At 36.3% G+C, this 27,258-nt stretch overlaps 4 protein-coding genes across 10 annotated transcripts; 2 read left to right on the plus strand and 2 right to left on the minus strand.

Moving 5' to 3' along the window:
• The first annotated feature begins 312 nt into the window (after positions 1–312).
• On the plus strand, positions 313–4,720 carry LOC106342976 (auxin transporter protein 1-like). Its single transcript, XM_013782060.1, has 9 exons — positions 313–546; positions 810–1,025; positions 1,157–1,342; positions 1,412–1,524; positions 1,618–1,801; positions 2,136–2,233; positions 2,809–3,016; positions 3,108–3,365; positions 4,213–4,720. The coding sequence occupies exons 2-9, from the start codon at positions 846–848 to the stop codon at positions 4,450–4,452; spliced, it is 1,467 nt and encodes a 488-aa protein (XP_013637514.1). The 5' UTR covers positions 313–546; positions 810–845; the 3' UTR covers positions 4,453–4,720.
• A 2,002-nt stretch (positions 4,721–6,722) lies between these two features.
• LOC106342159 lies at positions 6,723–9,276 on the minus strand. The gene is made up of 5 exons (XM_013781017.1): positions 8,583–9,276; positions 8,040–8,166; positions 7,765–7,870; positions 7,034–7,582; positions 6,723–6,941 (listed from the first exon to the last, which is right to left on the minus strand). Exons 1-5 carry the CDS (start codon positions 8,683–8,685, stop codon positions 6,828–6,830), a joined length of 999 nt encoding a protein of 332 aa, XP_013636471.1. The 5' UTR covers positions 8,686–9,276; the 3' UTR covers positions 6,723–6,827.
• An 83-nt stretch (positions 9,277–9,359) lies between these two features.
• On the minus strand, positions 9,360–13,369 carry LOC106342157 (vacuolar cation/proton exchanger 1). The gene is made up of 10 exons (XM_013781016.1): positions 12,986–13,369; positions 12,423–12,490; positions 11,873–11,901; positions 11,579–11,775; positions 11,085–11,309; positions 10,884–11,012; positions 10,556–10,672; positions 10,285–10,455; positions 9,806–9,896; positions 9,360–9,724 (listed from the first exon to the last, which is right to left on the minus strand). Exons 1-10 carry the CDS (start codon positions 13,271–13,273, stop codon positions 9,642–9,644), a joined length of 1,398 nt encoding a protein of 465 aa, XP_013636470.1. The 5' UTR covers positions 13,274–13,369; the 3' UTR covers positions 9,360–9,641.
• Positions 13,370–17,688: 4,319 nt separating this feature from the next.
• On the plus strand, positions 17,689–23,620 carry LOC106336657 (GDSL esterase/lipase At2g38180-like). Of its 7 annotated transcripts, none has more exons than XM_013775552.1 (8): positions 17,689–18,006; positions 18,333–18,404; positions 21,739–21,927; positions 22,064–22,141; positions 22,641–22,781; positions 22,860–22,936; positions 23,021–23,164; positions 23,245–23,620. In XM_013775552.1, exons 3-8 carry the CDS (start codon positions 21,751–21,753, stop codon positions 23,453–23,455), a joined length of 828 nt encoding a protein of 275 aa, XP_013631006.1. In that variant the 5' UTR covers positions 17,689–18,006; positions 18,333–18,404; positions 21,739–21,750; the 3' UTR covers positions 23,456–23,620. The 7 variants fall into 7 exon arrangements, with proteins under 7 accessions (XP_013631006.1, XP_013631009.1, XP_013631007.1 ...); XM_013775555.1 differs by having other exon boundaries at positions 21,760–21,927; XM_013775553.1 differs by having other exon boundaries at positions 18,340–18,404.
• Positions 23,621–27,258: the final 3,638 nt, after the last annotated feature.

Raw genomic sequence — 27,258 nt, forward strand, 5'->3', positions numbered from 1 at the left:
GATGTATACCCTTTTGCTTATATACGATTTATGTATTTTAAACCCACGTGGCTTAACAATTTAGCTTTTATTCTATTTTTTTAATAGAACCCGGAAATTCTGGATGTCAATAGTCACACTACATACTAATGCGAAAACGTAAAAAAGTTAGATGCTACCGTTACCCAGTCTGCCGTTACCTAAAAAAAAGTTAATGGTATGATTTTACAGCAGCTGTGTAATCTATTTATGTTTTTATTAAAAAATAAATAAATATATAAAAAAGAGAGAAGAGATTTGGGGGTATATAAAAAGGAGAGGGGGTGAAGTTCGAAGCCATCTTATAAGTTATTTTAGCTTTCATTCCTTCTTTTGCTCTGATCAAAGAACTCTCTATCTCTCTCTTCTCTGCCATCTTCTGCGTTTTCTTCTCTGCCAAAGACAGAGAGAGAGTAGCTATTCCTCATCGAAAGAGAAAAAGATGAACAAGTGTAACTAAAGAACATAATCAGTTTTGGTCTTTGTTTGCTTCTGCTTCGTTCTCACCTTCTTCTTCTCTTCTCTGATGTAAGTAACTCTCTTTATTTTTCTCTGTTTTTTTTCCTCTAAATAAGAGAAAACGTGAACAAAGAATAATAATTTTTACACTCTGCTTTAACTTATCCTCGTAACCGTTTCCTCTGCTTTAATCACACCTGAATCATCTACCAAGTCTGATATCTCTCTCTCTCTCTCTCTCTCTCTCTCTCTCTCTCTCTCTCTCTCTCTTTCTTGTCTATGTTCCTTGTTCACTTAGTTTTTGATTCTTCTTCGTCATATTTTACTCTCAGATCTACTAAAGGCAAAACATATAGAAAGCAAAAAATATGTCGGCGGGAGAAGAAGCAATAGTAGCTAGCGGAAATGACAACGAAGGAGATCAGACCAACGGAAACCACACCGGAAAAACCGACGAATACGACCCATCCACCGGTTCTGCACTAAGCAACTTCCTCTGGCACGGTGGCTCCGTCTGGGACGCTTGGTTCAGCTGCGCATCTAACCAGGTACGAGATTCAAGAACCCTCATAAATTGAGAAAAAAAACAAGAAAATCTTTTTTTTTTGAAACATTTGTAAAAACAAGAAAATCTTGATTTCAAGAATCCTCAAAAAATCTTGCTTTGTTACCTTTTCAGGTGGCCCAAGTGCTTCTGACACTACCGTACTCGTTCAGTCAACTAGGAATGTTATCAGGAATAGTACTTCAGATCTTCTATGGACTACTCGGAAGCTGGACTGCTTATCTCATCAGTGTTCTCTACGTTGAGTATCGAGCTCGTAAAGAGAAAGAAGGCAAAAACTTCAAAAACCACGTTATTCAGGTATATAATTATCATTACTAATCACTCACTAATTGTAGTTAACTCTCACCTAAATCATTTTAATAACAGTGGTTTGAAGTACTTGATGGGCTACTCGGCACCTACTGGAAAGCAGTAGGACTTGCATTTAACTGCACTTTCCTCTTGTTTGGATCTGTAATCCAACTCATTGCTTGTGCCAGGTCTCTTTAATCTCACTTTTAATGATCTCTCTCTCTCTCCCTTTTTAATTATTAATGGATGATTAATATAAATTGATGATTGATTGGTTGCAGTAACATTTATTACATAAACGATCACTTGGACAAGAGAACATGGACTTACATATTCGGCGCGTGCTGTGCAACCACTGTGTTCATACCGTCGTTCCATAATTACCGAATCTGGTCATTCCTCGGCTTGGGTATGACCACCTACACGGCCTGGTACATGGCCATCGCCTCCATTATCCACGGCCAGGTATTATATAAAATATATATAGATTCTTACAAAATATAATAACACAGATAAATACATTGTCGTTTTCATATATTTATGCTTTGCAAAGAGGTGACAGTATATGCCCTTGATTAAAAAAGAAATAATATTCGAATTTCTCTTTTAAGATTAGGGGAAAAGAATTGGATTATTCTATGCATCTAGACGCAAATTTGTATTTATTTTTGCTTCTATAACCAGGCAATTATAGAAATGTTTTGATATTCTCTTGATCAAATCACTGTTTTTTTTTTATCAAGATCAAATCACTGTTTAAGATTTGTGTTTTGGTTTCTTGTTAATTTTTAACTTTTAGACGGAAGGTGTGAAGCACACAGGTCCAACGAAGCTGGTGCTTTATTTTACCGGAGCTACCAATATCTTGTATACCTTTGGTGGTCACGCGGTTACTGTGTAAGTTTTTTCTTACTACTATTTCCATCTATATTTGATAGGGTAATAATTCTTTTTATTAAATTCTGTCAGATATAGTTGAATACTATTTAAGTTAAAGCTCAAATGGCAGTAAAAGTATATGATAAATTTCAGTATTAAATTCTGGGTGCTGTATCGTTTTTCGCCGCTTCTATTGCAGCTTTTGCCGGCAAATAAGGTGTAATATCATGATGATTATCGTTAATTATTTTTCTATCCTTAAAGTAGTAGTTATAAAATGTTACAAAAACATGTATAGCCTTTAACAAATAGTAAGAGACTATAAAACTAAAATAAAAAATAATAATTAATATTCTTATCCCTAAACCGTTGAATGCCACTTCTAGTATTAATGTTTGAATGGAAAAGTGGACCGTAGTACTTGATACACTTGGACAAGAGAACTGTTTTTGTGTTGACATTCACATATTTTAAAAATTCCAGGAGAACTGCGCACATGTACTTCTCGTCTAAAAAATGTCAAATACACCCTTATGCTTATCTGAACATTTATGATTAATTATGGGGATTAACAGTTAAGTATAATTATGCAGTGAGATAATGCATGCAATGTGGAAACCACAAAAGTTTAAGTACATTTACTTGATGGCGACATTATACGTTTTCACACTAACGATTCCGTCAGCTTCCGCCGTTTACTGGGCCTTCGGAGACGCACTTCTCAACCACTCCAACGCTTTCTCTCTTCTCCCCAAGAACGGGTGGCGTGACGCCGCCGTTATCCTCATGCTCATTCACCAAGTAAATTATAATAAACCTTAAGTATTATATAAACATTTATTATTTTTACCATAAGGTTAATAATGAAGCTTAATGCAATGTGTTGATGCAGTTTATAACGTTTGGATTCGCGTGTACCCCGCTCTACTTTGTGTGGGAGAAAGTGATAGGGATGCATGATACAAAGAGCATTTTCTTGAGGGCTTTAGCTAGATTGCCTGTGGTTATACCGATATGGTTTTTAGCTATTATATTCCCGTTCTTCGGTCCAATCAATTCAGCGGTTGGTGCTCTTCTGGTTAGCTTCACCGTCTATATCATCCCTGCCCTCGCTCACATGCTCACTTACCGATCTGCCTCCGCTCGTCAGGTTTGCTTTTACAAACTCCCTCTCTTTTACTAGCGCAATAAAACTCAGATTTAAATATCGAGACTACAAATGGTTTATATTTTGCGCTAGACATGATTAAGACATTATAACATGCATACGCAAAACATTATCTCGTAGCTTGATTTAAAACAATGGTTTAGGTTTACAGATGTTACCTATAATCATTATAATTCTCCTAATGATGTGGGATTATTGAATAATTCTATAGTTATGGCCCTTATGGGTAGGGTTGTGAATAGATTATTGGCACTGGAGGGTATAAAGGTCTTATTCAGAAGGATAAATTGGGGTCAGTGTTCCGTATCTTAACGGAGGATGGGATCATCACCCACATTCCTTACTTGCGTCCCCTCCAAATATTTATTTGAGTTGGTTTCAAAGCTCTTATTTTTTTATTATGCTTTTTAAAAAGTAAAAAAAAAAATCATGTCATGTTTTCTGGTTAGGTTAGAATTAGTAATTGACCATGAATTTCTTTTCCTCTGTTTCAAACTCGTGTATATTATATTACTAACAATAGAAAAGAAAAAAAGAAAAAAGAAGTTAGAAAAGGGATAGTGTCGAGGAAAATAAGGGAGAGAAGAAAATAGGTAAGAGTCAGGAGCTGTACAATAGGGACTGTCTGCCTAACATTAATCTAAAAGTGAATGTCTGAGTATGACAAATCATAAGTTCATAACCATACCTCCCTCTCTCTTTCTCATTCATGGGTCAACACAGCTTTGGCTTTTGTCCATTACCATACGACAAACACATACAGTCACTTATTATCTCTCTTCAATAGTTCTTGATTTTTCTTAATTAATCTTTTGGACTTTTCTTGTAGAATGCGGCGGAGAAGCCACCGTTCTTCATGCCAAGCTGGACGGCGATGTACGTGTTGAACGCTTTCGTGGTAATTTGGGTTCTAATAGTCGGGTTCGGGTTTGGTGGATGGGCGAGTGTAACCAACTTTGTTCGTCAAGTCGACACTTTTGGTCTTTTTGCTAAGTGTTACCAATGTAAATCACCGGTTCCAGCTGGCGCGGCTCATGCCCCGGTCTCCGCTTTACACCACCGCCTTTGAGAGATCTAATGCTTTTGTGGAATTTTTTAAAAATTATTTGTTCTTATTTTCGTGTTTTGTGTTTGTATACGTGTGGGAGTAAAAAAGTCACCAAAATAGTGTACTTATTACACATCCCCTTTGAATGCGTGTTAAGCTCTTAGTTTGTTTTGGGTGTTGTATTTTTCACTCGTTAATTAGGTCGATAATATAGTAGTGTGTGATTTGTTAATTTGGTATTGTTAAAACAATAGGCTAAAAATGTATTGACTTCTCTGCTTTTTTTTTTTTGCTTGTGGGAAACACATAATAATTCTTATTTTTTTTTGCTAAAACATAATAATTCTTATTATCATATTTAATTGTTGGCGTAGCTAATTTGAATTATTTAATGAATTTGTCTTTAGAAAAAAGATTTCTCTAACGTTTTTATACTAATTTTGTAATAAACTAAATGTTATAAATGTAAGAAAACATGCATAAACATGCATAAATACCGGAATATGGCATTTATAAAACAGATCTAGTGGAAAAGGATATTTATTTTTTGCAAGTTTACTTAATTAGGAAATAAATACAGAGAACAATGGACAAGTTGGAGCGACGGAGCCGGTCATTTCTTTATGGGAGCACATGGGTGTGGGGAGGGACCGCACGTGGCTTCTTCATCTGAGTCACGTGCCATTATTGACTTATCACTCTTTCTCTCTGTTCAGACACTTTGAAGTTTGAAGGAATGGATCAGAGGACCGTTCTTGTCTCTCTTATTAAATATGACATGTGTTCATATCATTACTCAATCTTTACCCATATCATACGCTCTGGTTTCACATGTACTTTGGATGAAAAGAAACTATATAATATTTACTAGTATTCTCATTCTGTACTCTCAATTTGACCTTTTGTTTTAAATTGGTATGTAAAAAAAAAAAGTAAAGCGCCTTGGGAAAATGTTTAGTCTAATAGCGAATAATCATTTTTAATCATTTTTGTAGAAAGAACAAAAGAAAGATATGAATGCAGCACCATAATGTGAATGTGAGTGATTAGCGTTTGAGAAGTGCAGCCGGGACTCGCTACGAGGGGTTGAAGTAATGCTGGTTACTGAGTGGGTCAAATAGTCATGACTCCTAACTAATGTGGCGAGATGTGAATCATCTTCAATTTGTTCTGATTTTAGGCCATGTGAACTTTGTTACAGAAGATTTTTTTTCTTTGTTTTAATACAGACTTCAATTAGTGAAAGATGGAGTATTTGAGCGGGCCTTGTGGTAGGTCCAGTGGTAGTAGACGAGCCTAAGATGCAAACACATTATGGGTTCGATCCTCATGCTGCGGAAACTAAGTCACATTCTTCTGCTCACCATGGCTGCGGATACGTCCGTATGAAAACCCGGGAGAGGACCTGTCGTGGGCTGCACCTCCCACCCAAGAGTTAGGTCTGTGTCTTTAATAGATCCGGGTTTAACTTTTTTTCTTCAAAAAAAAAAGAAAGATAGAGTATTTTGGAAACTTAAAATCTTGTTAACATGGATACTAGCAAGTTGTATTTTAAATAAGGGTACTTGTAAAAGATAAATATTTGATAGCATTCCTACAACAGGGTATGCAAAGTTTGTTTACTATCTTATGTCCAAACCTAATCAGGCATCGTTTAACATGGTAGCTTGTAGTAGGGGTTTGTCCCGACCATTTCTTTACCAAATTGATTTGGACATTTGTGTTTTCTCTCTCACTTTGGACTCTCCCAAATCGTATATAAGACCTAAACCTCGGTCGAACGAGAACATTTCAATGTTAATAAGCCCTCAACCCAATATACTTGGGCTCAAATTAGCCCAATAGCCCAATTAAGGAGCCAACTAATTGTCTCTAGCAACATTAGATAACGAAAACCTACACTTTTGCCACCTCTTATCTAAACATCTTGACTTTCAACTTGTATGTGATTAAAGAAATGAGCTGAGCAGTTCTTGTTGTGTAACTCGGAAACTCTTACGTGGAGTCTCTTGCTCTTGCGAGTGGAGTTGAGTATGTCAAGCTCAGGTAGCTTGCTTCTGAACCAGTTGATTCTCTCGCTCTTGGTAGCATTAAGAGGAGGTTCCAACGGATCTAACTCCTCCTTTTCTTTGTCATCCGAGCTCGCGACATAGAAACTGCTTCTACTACTACAACTCATGGGGAAAGGCACGTTTGGTTGAACGGTGGCGTATTGTTAGAGACAGTACGTACCACTAACTTGTTGGATTAGCAATTTTTTGACGATGATAAGTAATGACGTAAATGGCAAGTAACCCAAAAATAAGTTCACAATATGATATGTAACGTCTATATGCTAAGAATAAGGTAGTTTTCATAAGATTGTTGCTACAAAAATACACAGAGAATTTCATTAACTAGAATGCTGGCATATTAGGGCAGTAAAAGGATGGCGATGACTTGTTCTTGTCCATTGAGTTTGTTGCATTGCTTGTTACCCGGAGATTCCCAGGAACACTACGCTTTATGTTCTGCACAGAAACAGTTTGGTAAGAAGTTAAGAAGAAAAGCTTGCAAGTCACAATTGAGTAGCTTCAATTGTTAAAGGAACAAGGAACTGTACCATGTGCCTCATGGCCATATCAAGAGACGACCTAGAGAGAGTTCTCCCGAATCCCGAGTTCATGTTGTTGTCATCATGTTTTGGAGGTGGCAGTTTCCTCATGTTCACCACTCTTTCCACCATTTGAGTCCCCATCAAAACAGGATTCACATCATCGCTAATCTTGGACGACCGTCCCGTTGATCTGCGACCAAAACTGTAGACTCTAGTTCTTGAAGTTGAGACTGGTCGAGCCGGTATTTCACGGATTGTTAAAGATGTGGACTTAGCAGCAGTAGGAACTGACTTCCCCACAGAAGATGAACGGGTAAACGCAGCTGCTCGTGGGTTTGATTTGATTGACGAGGCTCTAGGAGCAGGGTTGGTTGGTCTTGCCGAAGATAATGTGGTTCGTTGAGTTGGTGTAGCTTGTCTTGAAGGCTTACTTTTTGTTTCTGGTTCTGCAATGGTGTTGGACTGTTTGCTCACAGCTGTTGAAGAATCCAACCTTGTGGTTTTCTTGGAAGCCTTAACGCTCAACGTCACAGCTTCTTGCATAATGTTTTCAACCTTCAAAACAAAAACTTAACATGAATCAGCACGAGCAATCATTAAGCGTGAATGATTACATTCCACAATGAAGTGAACCATAATTGCTTAGGACAAGGAGAGATGTTAGTATGTTACATAGACTGGCCAAAACCTTGAAGAGCTGGAAATTATCACTTGAAAGTTTTGTAATTGATTCTCACCCGTGGTTTTAGAGCAGTAGACCTAGCTGCTTTAGACTGCTTGAGTTTAACCATAGAGTTCTCTTGCGCTTCTTCCTCACCTCCTGTCTCTGGAGCCGCAAGTAACCTGAGAAATTATCATCTCTAAACGTTAATGTCTTCAACAAAAAAAGGTAGTTGAATCTATAACCCCATTGAGGCATCTACATTCTATCTAACAGAAGCAAACATCAACCAGAATCTCATTTACAAACACTAATACGAGAGATAGCACAGATACATCTCAAAAGAAGTACCACTCATAATCAGATTTGTTGTTCTCAGAGTCCAAGAACTTCTCAATAGCGCTCCTACGCAGATGAACATATCTCGTTGTTGTTGACTCTAAGCTCTCTGTGGTAGTCTCCTCAACACTCTTTGTTCCTGCGAAAAAAATCCAACAATACGATACATACATTCAAGATATCGACAGCAAACTTAGCTAACCGATCAATACTAGAGGTCAAGCAATCACCATGAGCAGCTAACTGAAATTCAAAAGCACGAAGATAATGTAAACGCGAACGATTTCAAATGCATAACCGTATCAACTAAGCAGAGATTCAGCAAAATCAGCTAACAGATCAATACTAGAGATCCACCAGGCTTCTCGTAGATCCAGTCACCACATGAACAACTAACGAGATTCAAGAGCTGAGCAAACAACACTATCGATACGGAAACAAGTAGCTACTTCAAATATACAATCGAATCAAACTCAGCAGAGATTCATCACAATCTTCCTAGTCCGATTCTTAGATTCAAGTTCCGTGAGCTCAGAGATCAATCCGATAACTAACCAGGCTCTGAGAGAGAAGAAACGCCTTGAACCTTCTCGCGCCTTCGCATCTCCAGGAACAGGGATAGCTCTTCATCTACGTCTCGAGCCACAACGTTCGCCATTATCGAAAACCTCTTTCTTCTTCTTCACACTATCGCTTTCAGCTGATCTTATGTTGGCGATGAGTAAACGAAAGATTCTTTTTTACGAAACTACCACTATTCTGTTTGTCAGGTACTCTACTCTTTTGCAGGAGGTGGAGCGTTGGAGGTGGGGGCATCGATGTAATTGATGTAGGTCCCTTTGACTGCATATATTAGATCTCAACCGTTTGATGTATAACGGCGATGAGTGATCGGACGGTTGGTATTTGAATGGAGTGACCAATGAAGCAGCCTCGTATATCGTGTGATTCAAACTCCTCACGACCTGGGTTTTTTTTAATTTGTTTTTGTTCTACTACTGTACATCTAATAGGCCCAGTAGCTAATTTATTGGGCCTTTTGATCCATTGAAGCCCACGAAGAACCGGTACAGAGAAATATATGTACCGATCAACCGACTCCAAGTCTAAGCTGTATCAAACCAAAATGTATGCATGCATGGTTTAGCTACCGTGATTCCAATATCAAACCAAAACCATGCACATCTTTTGGTTTGATATTGTTTAGAGGAGTGTTTAGTAACAGTTCATTTCTGAACACATTCTCAATGGCTAATCTGCTATGCCTAATTGTTAATCATTATGAAGGAAAAACTAATAATCTCATAACTAACTGCTAAGAAGAATGATTAATCATAAAATAATGAGATAGAACATTAGACACAAAATATTAATAGATATATAGAATATAGTCCATCTAAAACCCACACATGAACATCAGAAAAACTTCTCAAAACTCATCTTCATCAAGACCACAACACAAAGCATAATGTGAGAATACATTACACTCATTGAATCTCAGAAACCTCTCTGACAAGTTTTTGTATTTGAAAATGAATCAAGAAATTGGGCAAATTTTTCTTCTTCACTGTTCCTTTGAGAGTTTTGTTTCAACACATTGGCACTATTCCAGATTTAAGATGAGAAAACTCCTTCGCCGACAGCAGCGGCAACATTGTTCATAAGTTGATGTCCCAAGTGAATAGCATTTGGTTGTTCTGAAATAAACATTTCCGTAACCATTGTTGTCCATCTAGTAACGTGTATAAAAAAATATTAAAATATGAAATTTAACTCACTCTGAGGAAGTTTGTCGACGAAGAAACAAATGGCAATGATGATGTAGCAAAGCAAGAGAACCAATCCCTTCATGTAGTGCGAAGTACCATCCTAAAGAACCACAAAACATAACACAATATTTAAGCATTTGATACTTGATTTTTGAATAATCCTTTGATTTGTATAATGGGATTATGACAAATAGATGAGAGTAAATCACACAAAGTTGTTTACAAAGAATATTATTAGACTCTCATGAAAATAATATTACAATATGCATAGTTTATATAGAGAATAAATTAATCTAATATTTTGAAAAAAATAAAAATAAATCAACCTAATTTCCAAAACTAATATGAAATAGTATATAATAAATAATGATAAGTTTTCTATTCTAATATTTTGATGTATATCATGATATTGATCATTGGATTATGTCGATATTCTAGATCTCCCAATAGATTATATAATATTTGTAAGGTGTTGAAGAATGTTTAACCTGTAATGTGAAGGCTGTGATGATAATGGAAAGAGCAAGAGAACCGGTTTCGAGGAGATTGAAGTTGAGATCCATATTAATTCCTAGAATCCACGCCACGATGATGGTCAAGGGGACAACGAATAAGCCAATCTGAGTTGCAGAGCCTAAGGCGACTCCCAAAGATATGTCCTACGAAATATTTGCATTATGTGAGTCATGCATTGTATCATTTTTTTGGTTAATTCACAAGTTTGTTATAAAGGGATATTGATGCTAAAATGGAACTCACAAGCTTGTTCTTAAAAGCGAAAATGATGGCTCCAGCGTGTTCAGCTGCGTTTCCAACAATAGGAAGCAATATGATACTTATGAAACTCACTGATAGTCCCCATGATTCCGATGCTTCCTAACCAATGATAAAGCTTAGTTAAGTTTATTTGTATGTATATATATAAATGTTCAAGAAATTGCTAAGACCGTTTAGAAAAATCATTTTACTTATGATTGATTTGCTACCAAGGTGACCGTTTAGGCACGGTCTAAACCGATTTTGTAGAACAACGTACATATAGTTCATTAAGATTTCAAAAAAGGTCATGAAACTTAGCAAAAGTTACCTCAATGGTGGCCACAACATACTCTGATAGCAATGCGATGACTAGTGTCATCCCAACCAGCCACACAAATCCACTCCAAAATCCAATCACAGCTGTTTCTTCCTCAACATTGTCATCAAACTCGTCCTCCTAAACCAAAGTTCGTTTTAAAGTTTGTTCAAACACGAAAAATTCAAATTCCTTACGTTTATCTGTTTATACCTGATCTTGTGCGTCGAACAATTGGCGATGAGTCCAAAGCTGAAAAACGAGATATGCGATGTAACTGATCAACATAACAATACTGCTGGCTCGTGAAAGATTCAGGGACATGTCAGCAATTAAATCAGCAGAGGTCTCTCCGTTTCCAACGTATCCGAACAACATTGGCAGCAAGTGACACAACAGTCCCATTAGGAGTAAAAAGAAGTTCACATCGGCTTGTTTCTGCAACAATAACAAAAAAAAGACACCACAAAATCAAATTAATGTGGTTCCTCAAGTCCATTACTTAAATATTAACCGGACTAAATACTACTACCACTTGATCGTTTATTAAGATAGAAGATAAATATACCATTTATGTACCCTAACAATACAGGGTCAAGACTAATAGTACCAAACCTATTTCATTAAACTCCGGTTCAGTTATCTTAAACTCAAAGAAAAATAGAAAATACTATTGGATTTGTTGACTTTAGATAATGAGGCTATACCCGGTCGAACCGTTGCTCCCTTCGGAGATTAGCAATTCCACCACAGAAGAGCGAAGTCCCGAGAACCAATAGAAGGTTCGACAAAATCGAACCAAGCAACGAGTATTTCACCACTGCGACCTTGTGATTAGTCAATGCCAGAATCGCGATGATCAGTTCAGTTGCGTTTCCACACGTTGCGTTCAATAGACCACCCACTGCCGTTCAAAACACACAAGCATTGAGTAAAATAAGAAATTACTGTCACTGAAACTGTAGATTATAAATAAAAACGAATAGGTTGGTAGACGTTACATGTAGGACCGGTGTAGAAAGCTAGTTGCCTGCATTGGATGCACGAGAGATTTTATTACAAAGTTACCACATAAAATAAAATAAATATTATAAATCACTGAGAGAGACAATTTATTTCAAAACGATTCCAGATTGTAGTATGCTTTCACGTCGACATATGAGTGGACAGTCATTGTGTGCGGTAGGTGAAACCCAATCATGCAATGACGAATCCCGAGAGACTATTGGTCCATTTATTTCAAAAGCCATGTAATATAGGAACAAATGTACGGTGGATTCGGACCGAACTAATGTCAGGTTCAAGTGATAACCCCTCAAATTCAAATAATGTGCTGACAAAGTTGCAATGGGCTAAATCTAGAAAGAGACATACAATACTTTTTTTTATTTAACGTGATATTTTATCTACAGATATATTGATACGATTTCATTTCATCGACAGTTGGCTAAATCTTGTTTTGATCGAAAAGAAAATGGCGTGAGGTGAATAATTCAAATAAATAATATAATGCCAGTTTTGGATGAGGATGAAATGAATGTGAATACTTACTCTGTCAGAAAGCTGACTCGCTCAGCCAAAGGTGTGAGGCCTAGCAAACTCAGTCCAAATATCCACGGCTGTAAATATTAACCATTTTAAATTAATGTTAAGTATGTATTACTTTCATTCAACGATTAATTCAAACTTCAAGACCAAGCAAGAAGAAGAAGAAGATGATGATGAAAGTTTGTTATGTATCACCCGTCTTCTTCTTATTGAGGGTGTTATCAATTACGCAATACACACCAAATAATTGATTTCAAAACGTTAATGATTGCAAATCTAATAAATTAAATTCTTCCACCGAAACATATCAATTATAATCTTCCACTGAATACGCGAATAGTGCCAAAATATATTAAAAATTAATCACCAATTCCCCCAATTAATTTTGAACAGTTTTAGAGAATTGATTGTTTAAAATAAACTAAATGATTGTATTCAGACACGTAAGAGTATCAATATCTAAGTGTAATATTTTGAATGCTATTCTGTTTAGTAATGTTTGAATGTTTAGTAGTATAAGCTCTATAAGAAACCGATGATTATGAAAGAGTGTAAACAACTCTCACCTGACTGAAGCCGCAATAAGTTCCGATAATGGCGGCAGGTATGGCCGGAAAAAGAATGGCTAGCTTTGTGCCGAGAATGACTTCTTGGAGATTAGAGAGAAAATCTTTAAGACCTTTGTATGGAACCTTCTGGATTACTCGGAGGTCAGACTTCTTCCTCAACGAAGAAGAAGACATGCTGTGAGCTGTTCTTCCTCCATGTCTCAGCTCTCTGCTTGATCCTTTCGTGGTCATGGTTGCGTTCCCGTTCTCCGCTGCTGACCATTGTTCCTGCACGATCCCCGCCATTTCTACACTGATTAAAAATGAAAGCTATGTTTTTGGGGGCGCTCTTGGTATTATAATATTTTGCGTTGCTGACTCTTATGCCATGTTTATATAAAATGGCGTCACAGGTGCTTAAATAGTGAACAGTAGTAGTATATGGATCTACATCAGAGGCAACTTCGAGGAAGTTTCGTTTGATTTATCTATTATTAGTTTTTGGGATTTTATGCTTTATTATATTTGGTAACAAATATTAAAAATGGTAAAGTATATGTGTAGATGAAATTTGTAAACACATGGCTAGGAAATCTCTATTTTGGGGAATTACCACTATGATTCAAAGCAAGATGTTAGGAAACTAAGTTGGGTCAATAATGTTTTAATTTAATTGCAGAATCTAAAAAAAAGGTGTTGGCCAAAATTTTAATCTTTATTAAGTAAGCAATATGTTCCAAATCGAAATTTGATTTTACCATTAAAAGGATTTTTAGCATTGTTTTCAAAACCAGGCCGATTCAGTTATTGGACTAGATTCAATCATGAACCAAACTAAATTCGACTGTGAACCGGATCGGACAAGTAGCTAGATTGGATTATAAAACTAATCAACCGAAGAAAATTTTATTAAAACCATCAAAGATTTATGAATCTCGTGAAAAAACTAATTAATCCACATTCAATAAACATTTTAAAATTTTGAACATAGTTATATTTTTCTTTTTCTTTTTTTTTTACTTTTTACTTTTTGTGTATGTTATAAATTATAAAGTTATTTAAAACAACAAAATGTTAAGTTTTTATTTAAATACATATAACATAATAAACTATAATTCATATTAAATGCTAATAAATTGTTACATATTGTTTAATATTTTTAGTACTTATTTAATATATTTTGTTTTAAATAAAATAAGATCTAACTATGTCGATTATTTCAAAAATCTATATAATTTAATATTTCTAATGTTCTATATTATATATACATACATATTCTAGCTGTATATATCATATTCACCATTTTTTTATTAATTTATATATTTAAATGTATATATATATAAAATCTGTGAACTAGATTCGACTTGGTTGGACCATATTAAATAATAGTCTAAATTGTTATTCAGTTTAGTTTTTTAGTCCAGTTTTAAAACATTATCTTTTAGCAAAGAAGTATTCTAAAATGAGACGACCAAGCTAATGACTTAAAAATCATTATATATTAGGATTCTCAAAACTACTTTATAGTTTAAGCAAATTTATTTACATAATATTTTCTTTTCTGAATGAGTAAAAGTCTTTGTTGAACAAAAACATTAAAAATAATAAATCTGACAGATATATCAGACAGATATCAAAATAACATAACAACAACTTTGGGGAAATTTGAATTACATAATACAAATATATATATATATATTTATTTATAATTTATCATGTTTTTACTTATATTTTTAATAAGTTAGTTGTACATGGCATAATAATTTTGCTACAACGTTAAAACATATATTCGATGAATAATATGGATTATAAAATGTACAAAATAATGGAATCACATCGTCAAAAAGTGAATATATAAGCAAATAGTAGTATATGTTTTCTTTAAGTTTTCATTTGGGCAATGAAATGTATGAAAAAATCTAATATAATTACATGTCACATTTGCAACAAATTGTTTTTAGTTGGTGAAGATAATTTCATAACAAAAATGGTCATCGTTTATAACATACTTAGAAAAAATCCAACTATTGACTGAATGTTTCACAACAATCCAAATCATTTATGTTTCAATGTTTCAAAATACAAGGACATATAATCTTACGCGAAATACTCGTAGTTAATCTCCCTATTTAGTTTTTATTGACATGAAATCCTTTGTTAGGTTAGCATAATTTTCAAAGAGTCGGTTTACACTGAAGACAAAAAAAATAAATAGTATATCATAAATCACCAATCTCTTTAGAAAACATGAAAGCAAAATCCCAAAAATTAAGAAACGTAACCAAGAGCTTTTGGCCTAGTGGTAATGGAACTCCAGCTGGAGTGTCCGCCCTGGGTTCGGGTCGTCTTGGCCACCTTCTCGCCTATAACCGTACATATCCCGATGGAAGGCCTCGTGGGGATTAGTCTGGGTTTACTACCTGAGATCCCTCGCGCATATAAAAACGTCTGGGCTTAACGTCAGATTGTCTTGAGACACGTGTGTAGCTTTCATGGTCTCTCCGGCAAAGATATTATGGCCAATATAACAGTAATTCACTTCCCTAACAAGGGTCTATAACAGACCGGGCTTTACTTCTTGAGACTAAAAAAATAGACTATTTTGACTTCGTTCCTCTCGTAAAACAACATTAGTAAATAAATTTTAGTATATCTAATCTAACAAAAATACCCAAAATAAGAAACATAAAAGACTATCTTTGACTTCGTTCCTCTCGTGAAACACCACTACTAAATTTTAATACATTTAATGTAACCGCAATTTTTACATATCTTCAAAGTATATTACGGGCATGACTATGACTGATTTTCTCGCTATCACCTGCAAACGCAGCTTTTGCGGTTGATAACGGTTGTTGTCGTTTTATAACAATCACTCAAACCGTTCTAAACTGCTTCGAACCGCTTAAAACCTCTTAAATTTAAAAGCTAGTTTCAACTAGCATCAGTGGTTGCGGACGGTTGTGTGAAGGTAAACTTTTTTTTTATAAATAATATAAATACAAAAATAAAAATATTCAATAAAAATTTTAAAATTGGAATTATAAAAATACTAAAATATATCTATTATATTTTAATTAATATTATAAATTTTTAAAATAAAAGTATTTTCTATAATTTTTAAAAATTTAAAACTATAAATTTTTAAATATAATTTTTATATTTATTATAATATTATGATTTTTGATATTTTTATTATTATATAAAATGTAAATATTGTTAATTTATTATTTAACCACGGCTGCATTTCGTAGTTAACCAGTCATTAGTATCCCGCAAACACACCAATTTCTAACCGCAATACCAATCGTACAAATCTCTTAAAACCGCTAGAAACCGCAACCATCCGCATCCGCAGACTCCCACAACCGCAACCGTTGCGTTTGAACCTGTCATACCTTAAAGCCTTTTCACAAGTCAATCATCTGTACAATAGCTTTTAACTTCTGTACCAGTATGTACGGAAACCAATTTGGAATAAGTGGTCGTGCCACCCATATGTACTCTAGTATGAGAAGTTCTCTCGAAACTCTCTATAGTGAATAAATGGCGCAGTTGTATTCTAAACAGGCGCGGAAGCACCATATGAGGAGGGGGGTCAGTTGACCCCACTACTTTTTAAAAAAAAATTGATTTTTTTAAACAGAATTTGTGTTGACCCCACTAAAAAAAATAATTTTGACCCCAAAAAATAATTACTAAACATCAGAGATAAAATTTAATTGTACAACTAAAATAATTATACTTTTTATCATTGAAACTTTGGAGTTATATTAGTTTGAACCTCATTTTTCGATAATTATCCAAAAATATAAAATCCCTAAACACATTTTGTTATTTTAACCTTTAGTAATATGTTAGTTTAAGTCCAAGTTGTATTAGGTCCAACTAATTTACAATATAAAATATTATAAAACAAGTAAACATAAAAAAGAAAAGAAAACTATATTTTTAACTCGTGAACGGGAACAGAAGATTACGGCGGACTCCTAACTCGTGTTCTATATTTATTTTTGGTTCAATTTTAGGTTGGTTTTCTATATCTTTAGCCAATAAAATTGTCATAAAAAAGTTTCAAGCTATGAGTGTGCGTTGAGTAGAATTGCTATAATCGTGTGGTTCGGTCTTAAAAGATTTTAAAGATAGAGATAGAGCTATGTTTTTATTCATTGTTGCTATGTTTTTTCTTGAAAACTTTAAAAATACATAACACTCTAAACAAAGAAGCGGTCATTGTACAAATGTTTATTGGTTTGAATTAATTCTTACATTCAACGGTAAAGGGAGTGTGCCTAGAGTATATGTAGTTTTTTCTGGTTTATAAATTATTTTTTTGATTTTTTTCCGATTCCGGTACAAAAATTTTCTGGTTCCGCCACTAATTCTAAATGTAATTCACATAAGAAGAGAATAAAGATTAGCATCAGTATGACACGTGGTGCTGTCAGAGCGTTCTTTGGAGGACTCCAAGGGCCCAAAATTGTGTCGTGTAGTTTGAAAACGAAGCGCTGCTGAGTTTGCTAGTATGTCTTTTTGCTTAACGAGGAGGTAGCTTAATAAAAGGTTGGAAGTAGCTCCTATTAGTGTATATCCATACTGAAGATAATGATCGTAGATAATACGTTAGTACTTATCTATAGATTTGATCTTATCAAAGATCTTGTATATCATGTATAAATAAGCTATCACGTTATCAATAATATATACATTCAAACCTATCTTACATGGTATTAGAGCAAACGATTAACCTCTGACCTAATTTTTTTTTTTTTTTTTTCCTTCTTCCTACCGCAATCTAAATGTCAAACTCAGGCAATGCCTCAGCCGAGATGACTCTTGTCTTCACCCCCTCGGACATGAAATCGTCCATCATCTCGCTCAACATGAACGGGATCACAAAACTAACCTCCGCCAACTTCATCACGTAGAGACTTCAAGTTCAAGCTCTACTTGAAGCGCATGAACTTCATGTCTACGATCATTATCTTCAGTATGGATATACACTAATAGCTCCTAGCTTTTGTCCTCTATATATTAAGGTTAACTTCTAGCTGATGTTTTTCGATACATTTCAAAAAAAGCATTATAAAAAATTCACCTCAGAATTAGAGGTGGCTCAGTCAATTGAGATACGTGGCTCAGTTTGAAACCCTCAAGAAATAGAAGAAGAACTCGATACTTAAAATGAAAAATCGTAGATATTAAAGAGAGACGTGCAACAAGTAAACATTACTTTTGATTATACTGAGGATAGTGATGCTAATCTGCCGGCACCAATTCATTCCGAAATCTATAAAATATTGTACTCTCTCCAAGTGCACGACATTATTTTTGAAAACTAAATGGTGATCCACAAACTTTCTAGGTCACAGGTCAATCACACTCCAACGGTTCAACCGAGTTCACAGTTTAAAACCAATATATAGCTTCCAGTGAGGTAAACAATGTTTTCTATATGGTTCCAGTCTTATCTGATGTTTAATGTTATTAAGGGGGTACTTCACAATATTAATATTTTCACTTATTAACTCGTATTTGGAAAATAAAAATAGGGGATATTTAAGTAGAACCTTAGAGCATGATTAATCTGGGGTTCTTAGGATGTAGTTCTTAGCGGAAGTTAAGATAACTTCCTCTAAGAACCCAACTCTAAGAACCCCGGGTTAATCATGGTCTAGAGCATCTTTATCCCTATACCCCACTAAGGGTTTCTGATAAAAAAAAAAATTAAAAAGCGTACCAACCGCGGGCCGCCACGTGTTGGTGGGGCCCGCAAACAGTGCAATAAACACACAACCATCATTTCTATTTTGCACACATAACACACCGTTTTTTTCTGAACCGTGGGCCTTCCTCCCTAAGAGATGCTCAAAAAAGAGCGATAAAGATGCTCTTAGATTTTGAGAAAATAAAATTATTTAAAGTCCATCAAGCTCTGGTACACTTTGATGCCTTTACTGCCACACATGCTAGAAAGATTTCATCAATAAATCTAGAGTTGATTACTCTCTAAGCCACTTTTTAACTTTTTTTTATACTGAGAATCACTTCCTACATGTGAGACATTTTATTGTGGACCAACAATAAACAGTGGACAACTTTGCCCTTAATAGACATTCAATGCGTGGACGGATGATACGTGGACGGAAATGAATGTAAAAATTCCAGAAGCTTCATCAGAGTAAGCTCCACAATAGTTGAACTTAAGGACACAAATCCAACAACAATGTTTGTCTGTGGACGGGGACGAGAAGATTTTGATTATATTGTGGATATTGACGCTAACATAACCATGAATAAAGAACAAGAGAGATCTCTTAAATTTGTGGATAAGGAATTGAAACTTGATGTGGTGGATAGAGTAGTAACTTCAAGGATGAACAAATTAATAACTTCAAACCAATAACTACAACGTACATGTCGAGAAAAAAACTTGAGGGATGAAAACAAAGCTAAACAAACCAAAAAGTTAAAACGAGTCATCTCATCCTCCAAAACCCCCAGTCAAAACGAGTCAGCTCCTCTTCCCGGTGAGCCACACCATGGATTCCGAGCTCAACATCGTCGTGGATGAGCTCAGTGAAGCTGCGGTGGTTCGAGCTTGTCACAGTCCTCCACCATGAGATATGTAGTATGCTGAATTTTAATCATAATTTTACTCGTCCACAAATACTCGTCCATATTTACCCGTCCACGTTTATCTTCCCACACCCATCCACATGTGTTGTTCCATGCTTATATTCTACATGTAGTTATCCATGTTTTTCAAACATTCACATATCACTCATCCATAACACAATCATTCAATATGCGTACAAGTATAGATTTTAAAATATAACAAAAAAATATATCAAAATGGATATCAAATTATAGAGAATAAAAAAATATAATTTATTATATCAACAAAATTTGCTATATGTATTTTTAATTTCAAAATAAACAAAAACAAAATATTAAGAAGTAAAGTAAACAATAATAAAGAAACACATTTTCTCTTTCCTCTGGTATAAGAAAAATCTCATTTTCTTTTCATTAAGGGCAAATATATATATTCTCTTTGTATGTCCCATAAGAAAGTGTCTTTCAAGTGCATTGTGATTTTGGATGTAATTGAAAAGTGCCAAAGTGTCTCCTTGTAAAAAATTCATAAATCTTGGAGTGATGAAGTCAAACTTGGTAGCGTATATAAAGGCAAGGTCCGTACCTTTTTGTACTGTAAAACGATATGCCCTTTTGCACGATAAAAAACATGAACAACAACACTAAAGAAAATATAAAATCAATCACTATGCTATAACAACATGAACTTAACCATTATACTACAACAACATTCAAAATTTTGATCTACTTAAATTTTTATTAACTTGTTAGCGTAAAAAACTTTCGTGAACTTTAGCCCATGGCCGGTCTTGCGTATATAGTAACTCTTGAATAAAAAATTTCAAAAATGATTTCATGTACTTATCCATATTCTACAACCAAATATTCATTTTTTTTTCCTTTCCATTCAACTCAATGGCGTGATTCTTAAATTGTAGCGCCATACTAGTCCCAAAGAATTAAAGTTTTATTATAAGCAAATGCTCTATTTATATGTAGTTCTCGTTCACTGATAGCGATTGAGTCTAAACTAATCAAAATATCAATCAGAGAAATAAGGGGAATCCAAGTGGGTAAATAAAGAGAAACACAGCTGAAAGACGCATTTGTCTTGTCCGAAACACATCACAACGTAATTATTCTTGAAATGCCCCCACAAATCTTTGTTGATTTCGTAAGTTCCATTGATTTCTTGTTTGAGTTCGTCGACATACCTATGGGCAACAATGAACGAAAGGCGTTGGCGTCACAAACTCACAACGATGAAAAAGCCAAGCGTTGGCGTCACAAACTCACAACGATGAAAAAGCCAAAACAATCAAACTCTACTTGATGATAAAGGAAACTTCCCGGAAGCTGTCTTCTTGAATCTTGAGGACACGTCTATACACTTCTCACATACATGTGGAAGATGTTGATATCGACCCACTCTTCTTTGATAGAAAGATACGATAGTATCTTTTGTCTGTTTATAAGGTTTTAAAATTATATGGAACATAAAAGCGTCTACATTTTTGTAAGTTCTTCCAGTTTTACATGTTAGGGTATCTATAGACCACTAGCAGTTTTTTTATATAATTTTCGGCCACAGATCATTTGAAGAACTGGTCCCTTGATGTGTACGGAACAAGAGAATTCTATTACAAATTCTTATCTTCTTACAAGAGACATCACAACTTCTTAAACGGAATTCATAGTCATACCTTCTCGAATGGAAAAAAAAAATCATATCTTCACACAAAGAATCCTAATCGTAAATGAAAATTAAAGCTGCGGATTTAACGGTTAGCAATCAATATTTATATCGTCTACAACTTTAGATTTTGGGGTTATTACACGGTGTAAGTTACACATGATCAAGCTACAAATAATGATCTTGACAATCTTAAAAGCGGAAATTCAAGCTGAAAGATTGTGAATCTCAAGTCTTGATCATTACAACTGCGTTCTACTTAATTTTTGATTGTTTGATTCTCATATGAAACAACAAAAGTATAATTTGTTAAGATTAACCTTATATAAACTGATTAAGAACACAAAACAAAAAACAAAAAAAAAAATCGACGGTTGCTGCTAACCTAACCGAATCAACCCCAAACTCCCAATTAACCGGTACAACTTGTTTTTCAAAGTATACTGCTTAATATATTTTTTTCTAATGTATTAAAAAGGAATATTGGTCGATGTGTCAGTGGAACACAAAGGCATTACTGGTAGAATACACTTTTCAATCGGACCAGAAGAAGCCAATGGTTGGACCAGGAAGACCTCAAATCGTCCTCTTCGGTTCATCAATCGTTCAATACAGCTTCAGCGATGGTGGATGGGGAGCCACTCTCGCTAACATCTACTCTCGCACGGTTTGTGATCCTCTCTCTCTCACAGATCTTCTTCCTTGCAAGTGGACAGCTTTCACTCTTGTCAGTGTCACAAGCTAATGATTGAGGAACATAACTGTAACACTTAAAGTTTCAATCTTTTTGATGAATTTCGCAGGCTGACGTAATCCTTCGTGGGTATGCTGGTTGGAACTCCAGATCTGCCTTGAAGGTGTTAAACCAAGTGTTCCCAAAGGTACACACACTCTGTTTTCAGGAAGTGGGCTTATTAGAAAATACATATGTTAAGTTGTATTGTTTCATCATAAGTGAAAGTGACACTCTTTATGTATGATTGTTTAAATGACATGTTCTTGCAAAATGAATTAACATTGCCTTGAAGGTGTTTAGACCAAGTGTTCCCAAATGTGGGACATTCACTCTGTTTTGAGGAATTGGGCTTATTAGAAAGTACATATATGTTAAGTCAACAGTTTATATTGTTTTAACTTAAGTGAAAGTTACACTCTTTTTCTTGAGTTACATGTTCTGCAAATGAATTAGCTTTGCCTGGAAGGTGTTAGACCAAAGTGTTCCCAAAGGTATACTCTGTTTTGAGGAAGTGGGCTTATTGAAATGCATATATTCAATGAACAATGAAGTTAGATTGTTGTCACTAGTGAAAGTGACACTCTTTATGTATGGTTCTTGCAAATGAATTAGCTTTCTTTGACGTCTTTGCTTTTAACTGATAGGATGCTGTTATACAACCTTCTTTGGTGATAGTCTATTTCGGAGGGAATGATTCAATGCCTCCTCATCCATCAGGGCAAGGACCTCATGTTCCTCTCTCTGAATTCACTGAGAACATGAGGAAGATCGGAGAGCATCTTTTGGTAGCTTTGCCCTTTTTCAAAGTTTGATACTTTTTCTTTCTTAGTATATTGCTAACTCATGATACATCTTCTTACCAGAGCCTCTCGGACAAGACCCGTGTCATTTTTCTCACTCCCCCACCAATGAACGAGAGACAAATCCAACTAGTGTTTGGGTATTATCATTCCATGTTTCATCCCTCATCTTAGTTATTATCATTCCATGTTTGATCAATATTGTTGTGTGACTCATGTGCTAGAGATGCAATGAGAGGCCGGAGTAACGAGCTGTGTCGTCCATACGCAGAAGCGTTGTTGAATCTATGCAGAGAGATCAATGTGAAAGGTATCGATCTTTGGAACGCAATACAGCAACAAGATGATTGGTTACACACTTGCTTCACGTGAGCTACTGAACCTTTACATGATACATTTGAAAACGATTCTCCATCTTAAACTTCTTGTGTTCTTTTTTGCTTTGTAGTGACGGTATCCATTTCACGGCCAAGGCGAGCGAGATTGTGGTGAAGGAGATATTGAAAGTAGTGAGAGAAGCTGATTGGAAACCGAGTCTTGACAGGAAGTCATTACCGGTTGAGTTTCCATTTGATTCTGGTCTACCAAACTCCCCAAGACATAGTGATCTAGAATTAACTAGAAACAAGAAGTTGGAGCCTCGTATGGCCCGATTGTAAAACAACTCAGGACTTAGACGTATCATGCTTATACATTGACATCTTGATGGTCTACCAGTTTAACCGTTTGTTTGCATCTTGGTATTCAGAAAGAGATGCATTCGAATCTAGAAATTTTGTTCTTCTTTAAAACAAGGGCTACAAAAACTCAGCCAAGTTTCTGAACCTTAAGACCATACTCTTCAAAATGGAAGAACAAAGCTACTCCAGAGGGTTTAGCGGAAAATGTCTATTCAAGTACTCAAAGTTGAAAGTATGCCAAAGTTTTTACGGATGTTGGAATCATTTTTGGCAAACTGAAAAGCTATTTCACTCTACATTAGCTATGTATATATTCTCAATAAAACCCAAAGCTTTGAAGTTATTGATACAAAAGCTTAGCAAGGAAACTAGGTCATTTCCGCAAAAGAGAATAGGCCCCATTTGAGGATCTATGCACACAACAAAACAAGGCACTACTCACAAGATGCTATTAGAGATGAAAGTGATGGATACACAAGGTGGAGAAACATAACTGACTCAAAGGAGGATGTTAAGCATGTTTAATAGGGGTTCTTAGGGTGAGGTTCTTATGTTCTGCTAAGAACTCCATTAAACATGCCGGGTCTTTTCCTAAAAGCTCCTACTTCTATATAAATACTCATAATAATATAACTTAACCAAAGAAATAAATTAAAAGCAAAACTACAATAAGCCACGTTTACCGCGAGCTCTTAAACCCGTTCCTTAGGGTAATTATCAAAAAAAGAAAAAAAAAAAATGAATTAAAGTGAAGGCACGTCTCCTAATTAAGTGCTCCAAGGCACGGCTCTTAATGCGACGTGTCACTATGCTATTGGGGGAACTGTGGAGTCGAGATTCGTTTATCTCAATCTCTCTCGGTGGTTCCGCGATGAGCTGGTACTCCCCCGACGTCTCCCCGTTCCCCCTCCGTGCGATGCAGAACGTCCATGGCTGTGATGGGATACGAGAATCTTTCCCTGATTGTGGCGGAGACCGGGTGGCCTAGCTCCGGGATTGATTGCGAAGTCGACGAGACGTTGCTGTATAGCGAGATGTTCTTGAAAGGTTTGTTGGCGCATTTGAGGAGCGGTGGTGGGACGAAGATGGTGGTGGTGGAGGAAAGGAAAAAGATTGGTGGAAAGATACTTGATAATATTCTTCTGAATATTCTCTAGTTTGTTATACGACTGTTACGTAACTGATGGGAAGATCCCTAACTTGTAGCTATCCCTCTGTACTTTAAATATTGACGTGAATACAACTCAAACACTCAAGGGAAACTCATACTCTTTCATGGTATCAGAGGGTTCTCGATACCTCTAACCCAATCTTCCGTTTCGTTTTCTTCTCCTTACTTTTCTACTTCTTCTCTTCTGCGCTTCAATGGCCGCAGTACAAGCTTTTCTTGACCCGGCCTATGGCGTAACAAATATCAAATCCCACATTCCCATTCTCCTTGACATCAACGACCACAATTACGATGCGTGGCGTGAACTCTTTCTTCTCCATTGTCAAAGCTTCGACGTCTCAGGCCACCTTGATGGTACTCTGCTCCCACAGAATGACAATGATGCTGCTTGGCAGAAGAAGGATGGTCTCGTTAAGCTTTGGCTCTACGGGACTCTATCTAAGAATCTGTTCCGGAGCACGTTCCAAACTGGTGGAACATCTCGTGAAGCTTGGATCCGAATCGAAAACTTCTTCAAGAACAACAAAGAAGCTCGAGCTATTCAACTCGACAACAAACTTCGCACCAAGGAACAAGGCGATCTCTCAATCCACGATTACTGTCAAGAAATGAAACAAATCTCGGATTTGCTCAGGAACGTTGATGCTGCAGTGACTGAACGTACTTTGGTAACCTACATGCTGAATGGTCTCTCTCACAAATACGATCACATCATCAATGTCATCATTCACAGGCAGCCCTTCCCCTCGTTCAATGAGGCTAGGAACATGCTAATGCTGAACAAACAATCACTCCACCACAAGGATTCAGCATCATCAGACAAGATACTCACCACCTCAGAAACAACCACTGACCGCAAAAGCTCTCCACATCAACATCAGCATCACAACAACAAACGCTCAACTCAGAACAGAGGACGTGGCAGAAACAATCACAGAGGTCGTGGCAGAGGATTCAACAATCAGCCTCGCCCTCTGGTTCAACAATGGAACGCCCCTTTCTGGACTAACGGTTACCAGTTCTGGCCACAACAACAACAGCTACCACCATGGTTTCAAGGTCCCCAACGACAGTACTTCCAACAAGGGATCCTAGGTCCACGACCAGCTATGCAGATCCAAGGTCCAAACAACGGAGGTCAAAAACCCGAGACAACTGTTGATTTCGCGACAGCATTCAACACAATGACACTGGTGGATCCTAGCGACGCGCAATGGTACATGGATTCAGGTGCTACTGCACATTTGTCCAACTCGACAGGTAATCTAAAGTACACTTTTGATCTTAGCACTGGAAAGTCCGTTACGGTTGCAAATGGTTCGAGCATTCCTATACAAAAAGCCGGTTCAATTTCTTTTTCAACTCACACTCGTCCTCTCTCTCTCTCAAACGTGTTGGTTACTCCATCTATTATCAAAAACCTAATTTCTGTAAGACAATTTACTCGTGATAACTCTTGCTCGATTGAATTTGATCCATGTGGTTTCTCTGTGAAGGATCTAATGAGCAAGGAGATGATTCTCCGCAGTGACAGTACTGGTGATCTATATCCCTTAGTCCCTTCTCTCAATAAAGCTACAGGCCAGCATTCAGCCCTTTCGGCAACTACCTCCACCATCTGGCACTGTCGTCTTGCTCACCCGAGCACCCACACTTTAAATTCTCTTCTCTCAAACTCTACTTTACCGTGTAATAAAAGAGACCTCACAAATCTCTGCAACTCTTGTCAGCTTGGAAAGCAAATAAAACTTCCCTTTTCAACATCTATTTCTACTGTCACTGCACCTTTTGATGTTATTCATTCAGACTTATGGACATCACCTGTCCAAAGCTTAAGCGGAATTAACTATTACATTCTGTTTTTGGATGAATTCTCACATTTCTTATGGGTTTATCCTCTCAGATCAAAGTCGGAAGCCTTCTCTAAGTTCCTGCATTTTGTTGCATATGTTCAAACTCAATTCAACAGAGGAATCAAATCCTTCCAATGTGACAACGGCAAAGAATATGACAATGCCAAGTTCCATGATTACTTTGCCGCTCATGGCATTCAATTTCGCTTCTCTTGTCCCTATACATCCCAACAAAACGGCCGATCTGAGAGGATGATCCGCACTATCAACAACGGTATCCGAAGCCTACTGTTCCAAGCTCAACTACCACCTACTTTCTGGGTTGAAGCTATGCATACCGTTGTTCATATCTTAAATATCCTTCCCTCAAAAGCTATCAAAAACAAAACACCTTGTACCAAACTTTTCTCCAAAGCTCCCTCCTACACTCACCTTCGCACGTTTGGGTGTCTTTGCTACCCTAACATAAACCATTCCCATACACCAAAATTATCACCTCGATCCTCTCCTTGCATCTTCCTCGGTTACCCCCTTAACCAAAAAGGGTACCGTTGCTTCGATCTTACTACCAAAAAGATCATCATCTCCAGACACGTTAACTTTGATGAAACGTGCTTCCCTTATCCTTCTTCAAAAACCGAGAAGTCGCCAACTTATGACTTCCTCGACAAAGACACAGGACCCTCTCCTCTGTTTCGTGCAATTCTTCAAAATCAGTCCTCCACTACCCCTCCTACTCCAGCTGTGATACCCACTGT

The sequence above is a fragment of the Brassica oleracea genome, chromosome C4 (genome assembly GCF_000695525.1).
Source record: "Brassica oleracea var. oleracea cultivar TO1000 chromosome C4, BOL, whole genome shotgun sequence".
Lineage (NCBI taxonomy): Eukaryota > Viridiplantae > Streptophyta > Magnoliopsida > Brassicales > Brassicaceae > Brassica > Brassica oleracea.

Excerpts from the sequence above, each read along its gene's own strand:
- LOC106342976 (XM_013782060.1), top strand. The coding sequence starts at position 846 with ATGTCGGCGGGAGAAGAAGCAATAGTAGCTAGCGGAAATGACAACGAA. Across the intron at positions 1,343-1,411 it reads TCAAAAACCACGTTATTCAG|TGGTTTGAAGTACTTGATGG; the intron begins GTATATAATTAT and ends TTTTAATAACAG. Across the intron at positions 1,802-2,135 it reads CCTCCATTATCCACGGCCAG|ACGGAAGGTGTGAAGCACAC; the intron begins GTATTATATAAA and ends TTTAACTTTTAG.
- LOC106342159 (XM_013781017.1), bottom strand. The coding sequence starts at position 8,685 with ATGGCGAACGTTGTGGCTCGAGACGTAGATGAAGAGCTATCCCTGTTC. Across the intron at positions 7,871-8,039 it reads AACAAATCTGATTATGAGTG|GTTACTTGCGGCTCCAGAGA; the intron begins GTACTTCTTTTG and ends ATAATTTCTCAG. Across the intron at positions 6,942-7,033 it reads ATATGGCCATGAGGCACATG|AACATAAAGCGTAGTGTTCC; the intron begins GTACAGTTCCTT and ends GTTTCTGTGCAG.
- LOC106342157 (XM_013781016.1), bottom strand. The coding sequence starts at position 13,273 with ATGGCGGGGATCGTGCAGGAACAATGGTCAGCAGCGGAGAACGGGAAC. Across the intron at positions 11,013-11,084 it reads TGTTCGACGCACAAGATCAG|GAGGACGAGTTTGATGACAA; the intron begins GTATAAACAGAT and ends ACTTTGGTTTAG. Across the intron at positions 10,456-10,555 it reads TCGCTTTTAAGAACAAGCTT|GACATATCTTTGGGAGTCGC; the intron begins GTGAGTTCCATT and ends AATATTTCGTAG.
- LOC106336657 (XM_013775552.1), top strand. The coding sequence starts at position 21,751 with ATGTGTCAGTGGAACACAAAGGCATTACTGGTAGAATACACTTTTCAA. Across the intron at positions 21,928-22,063 it reads CTAACATCTACTCTCGCACG|GCTGACGTAATCCTTCGTGG; the intron begins GTTTGTGATCCT and ends TGAATTTCGCAG. Across the intron at positions 23,165-23,244 it reads TGGTTACACACTTGCTTCAC|TGACGGTATCCATTTCACGG; the intron begins GTGAGCTACTGA and ends TTTGCTTTGTAG.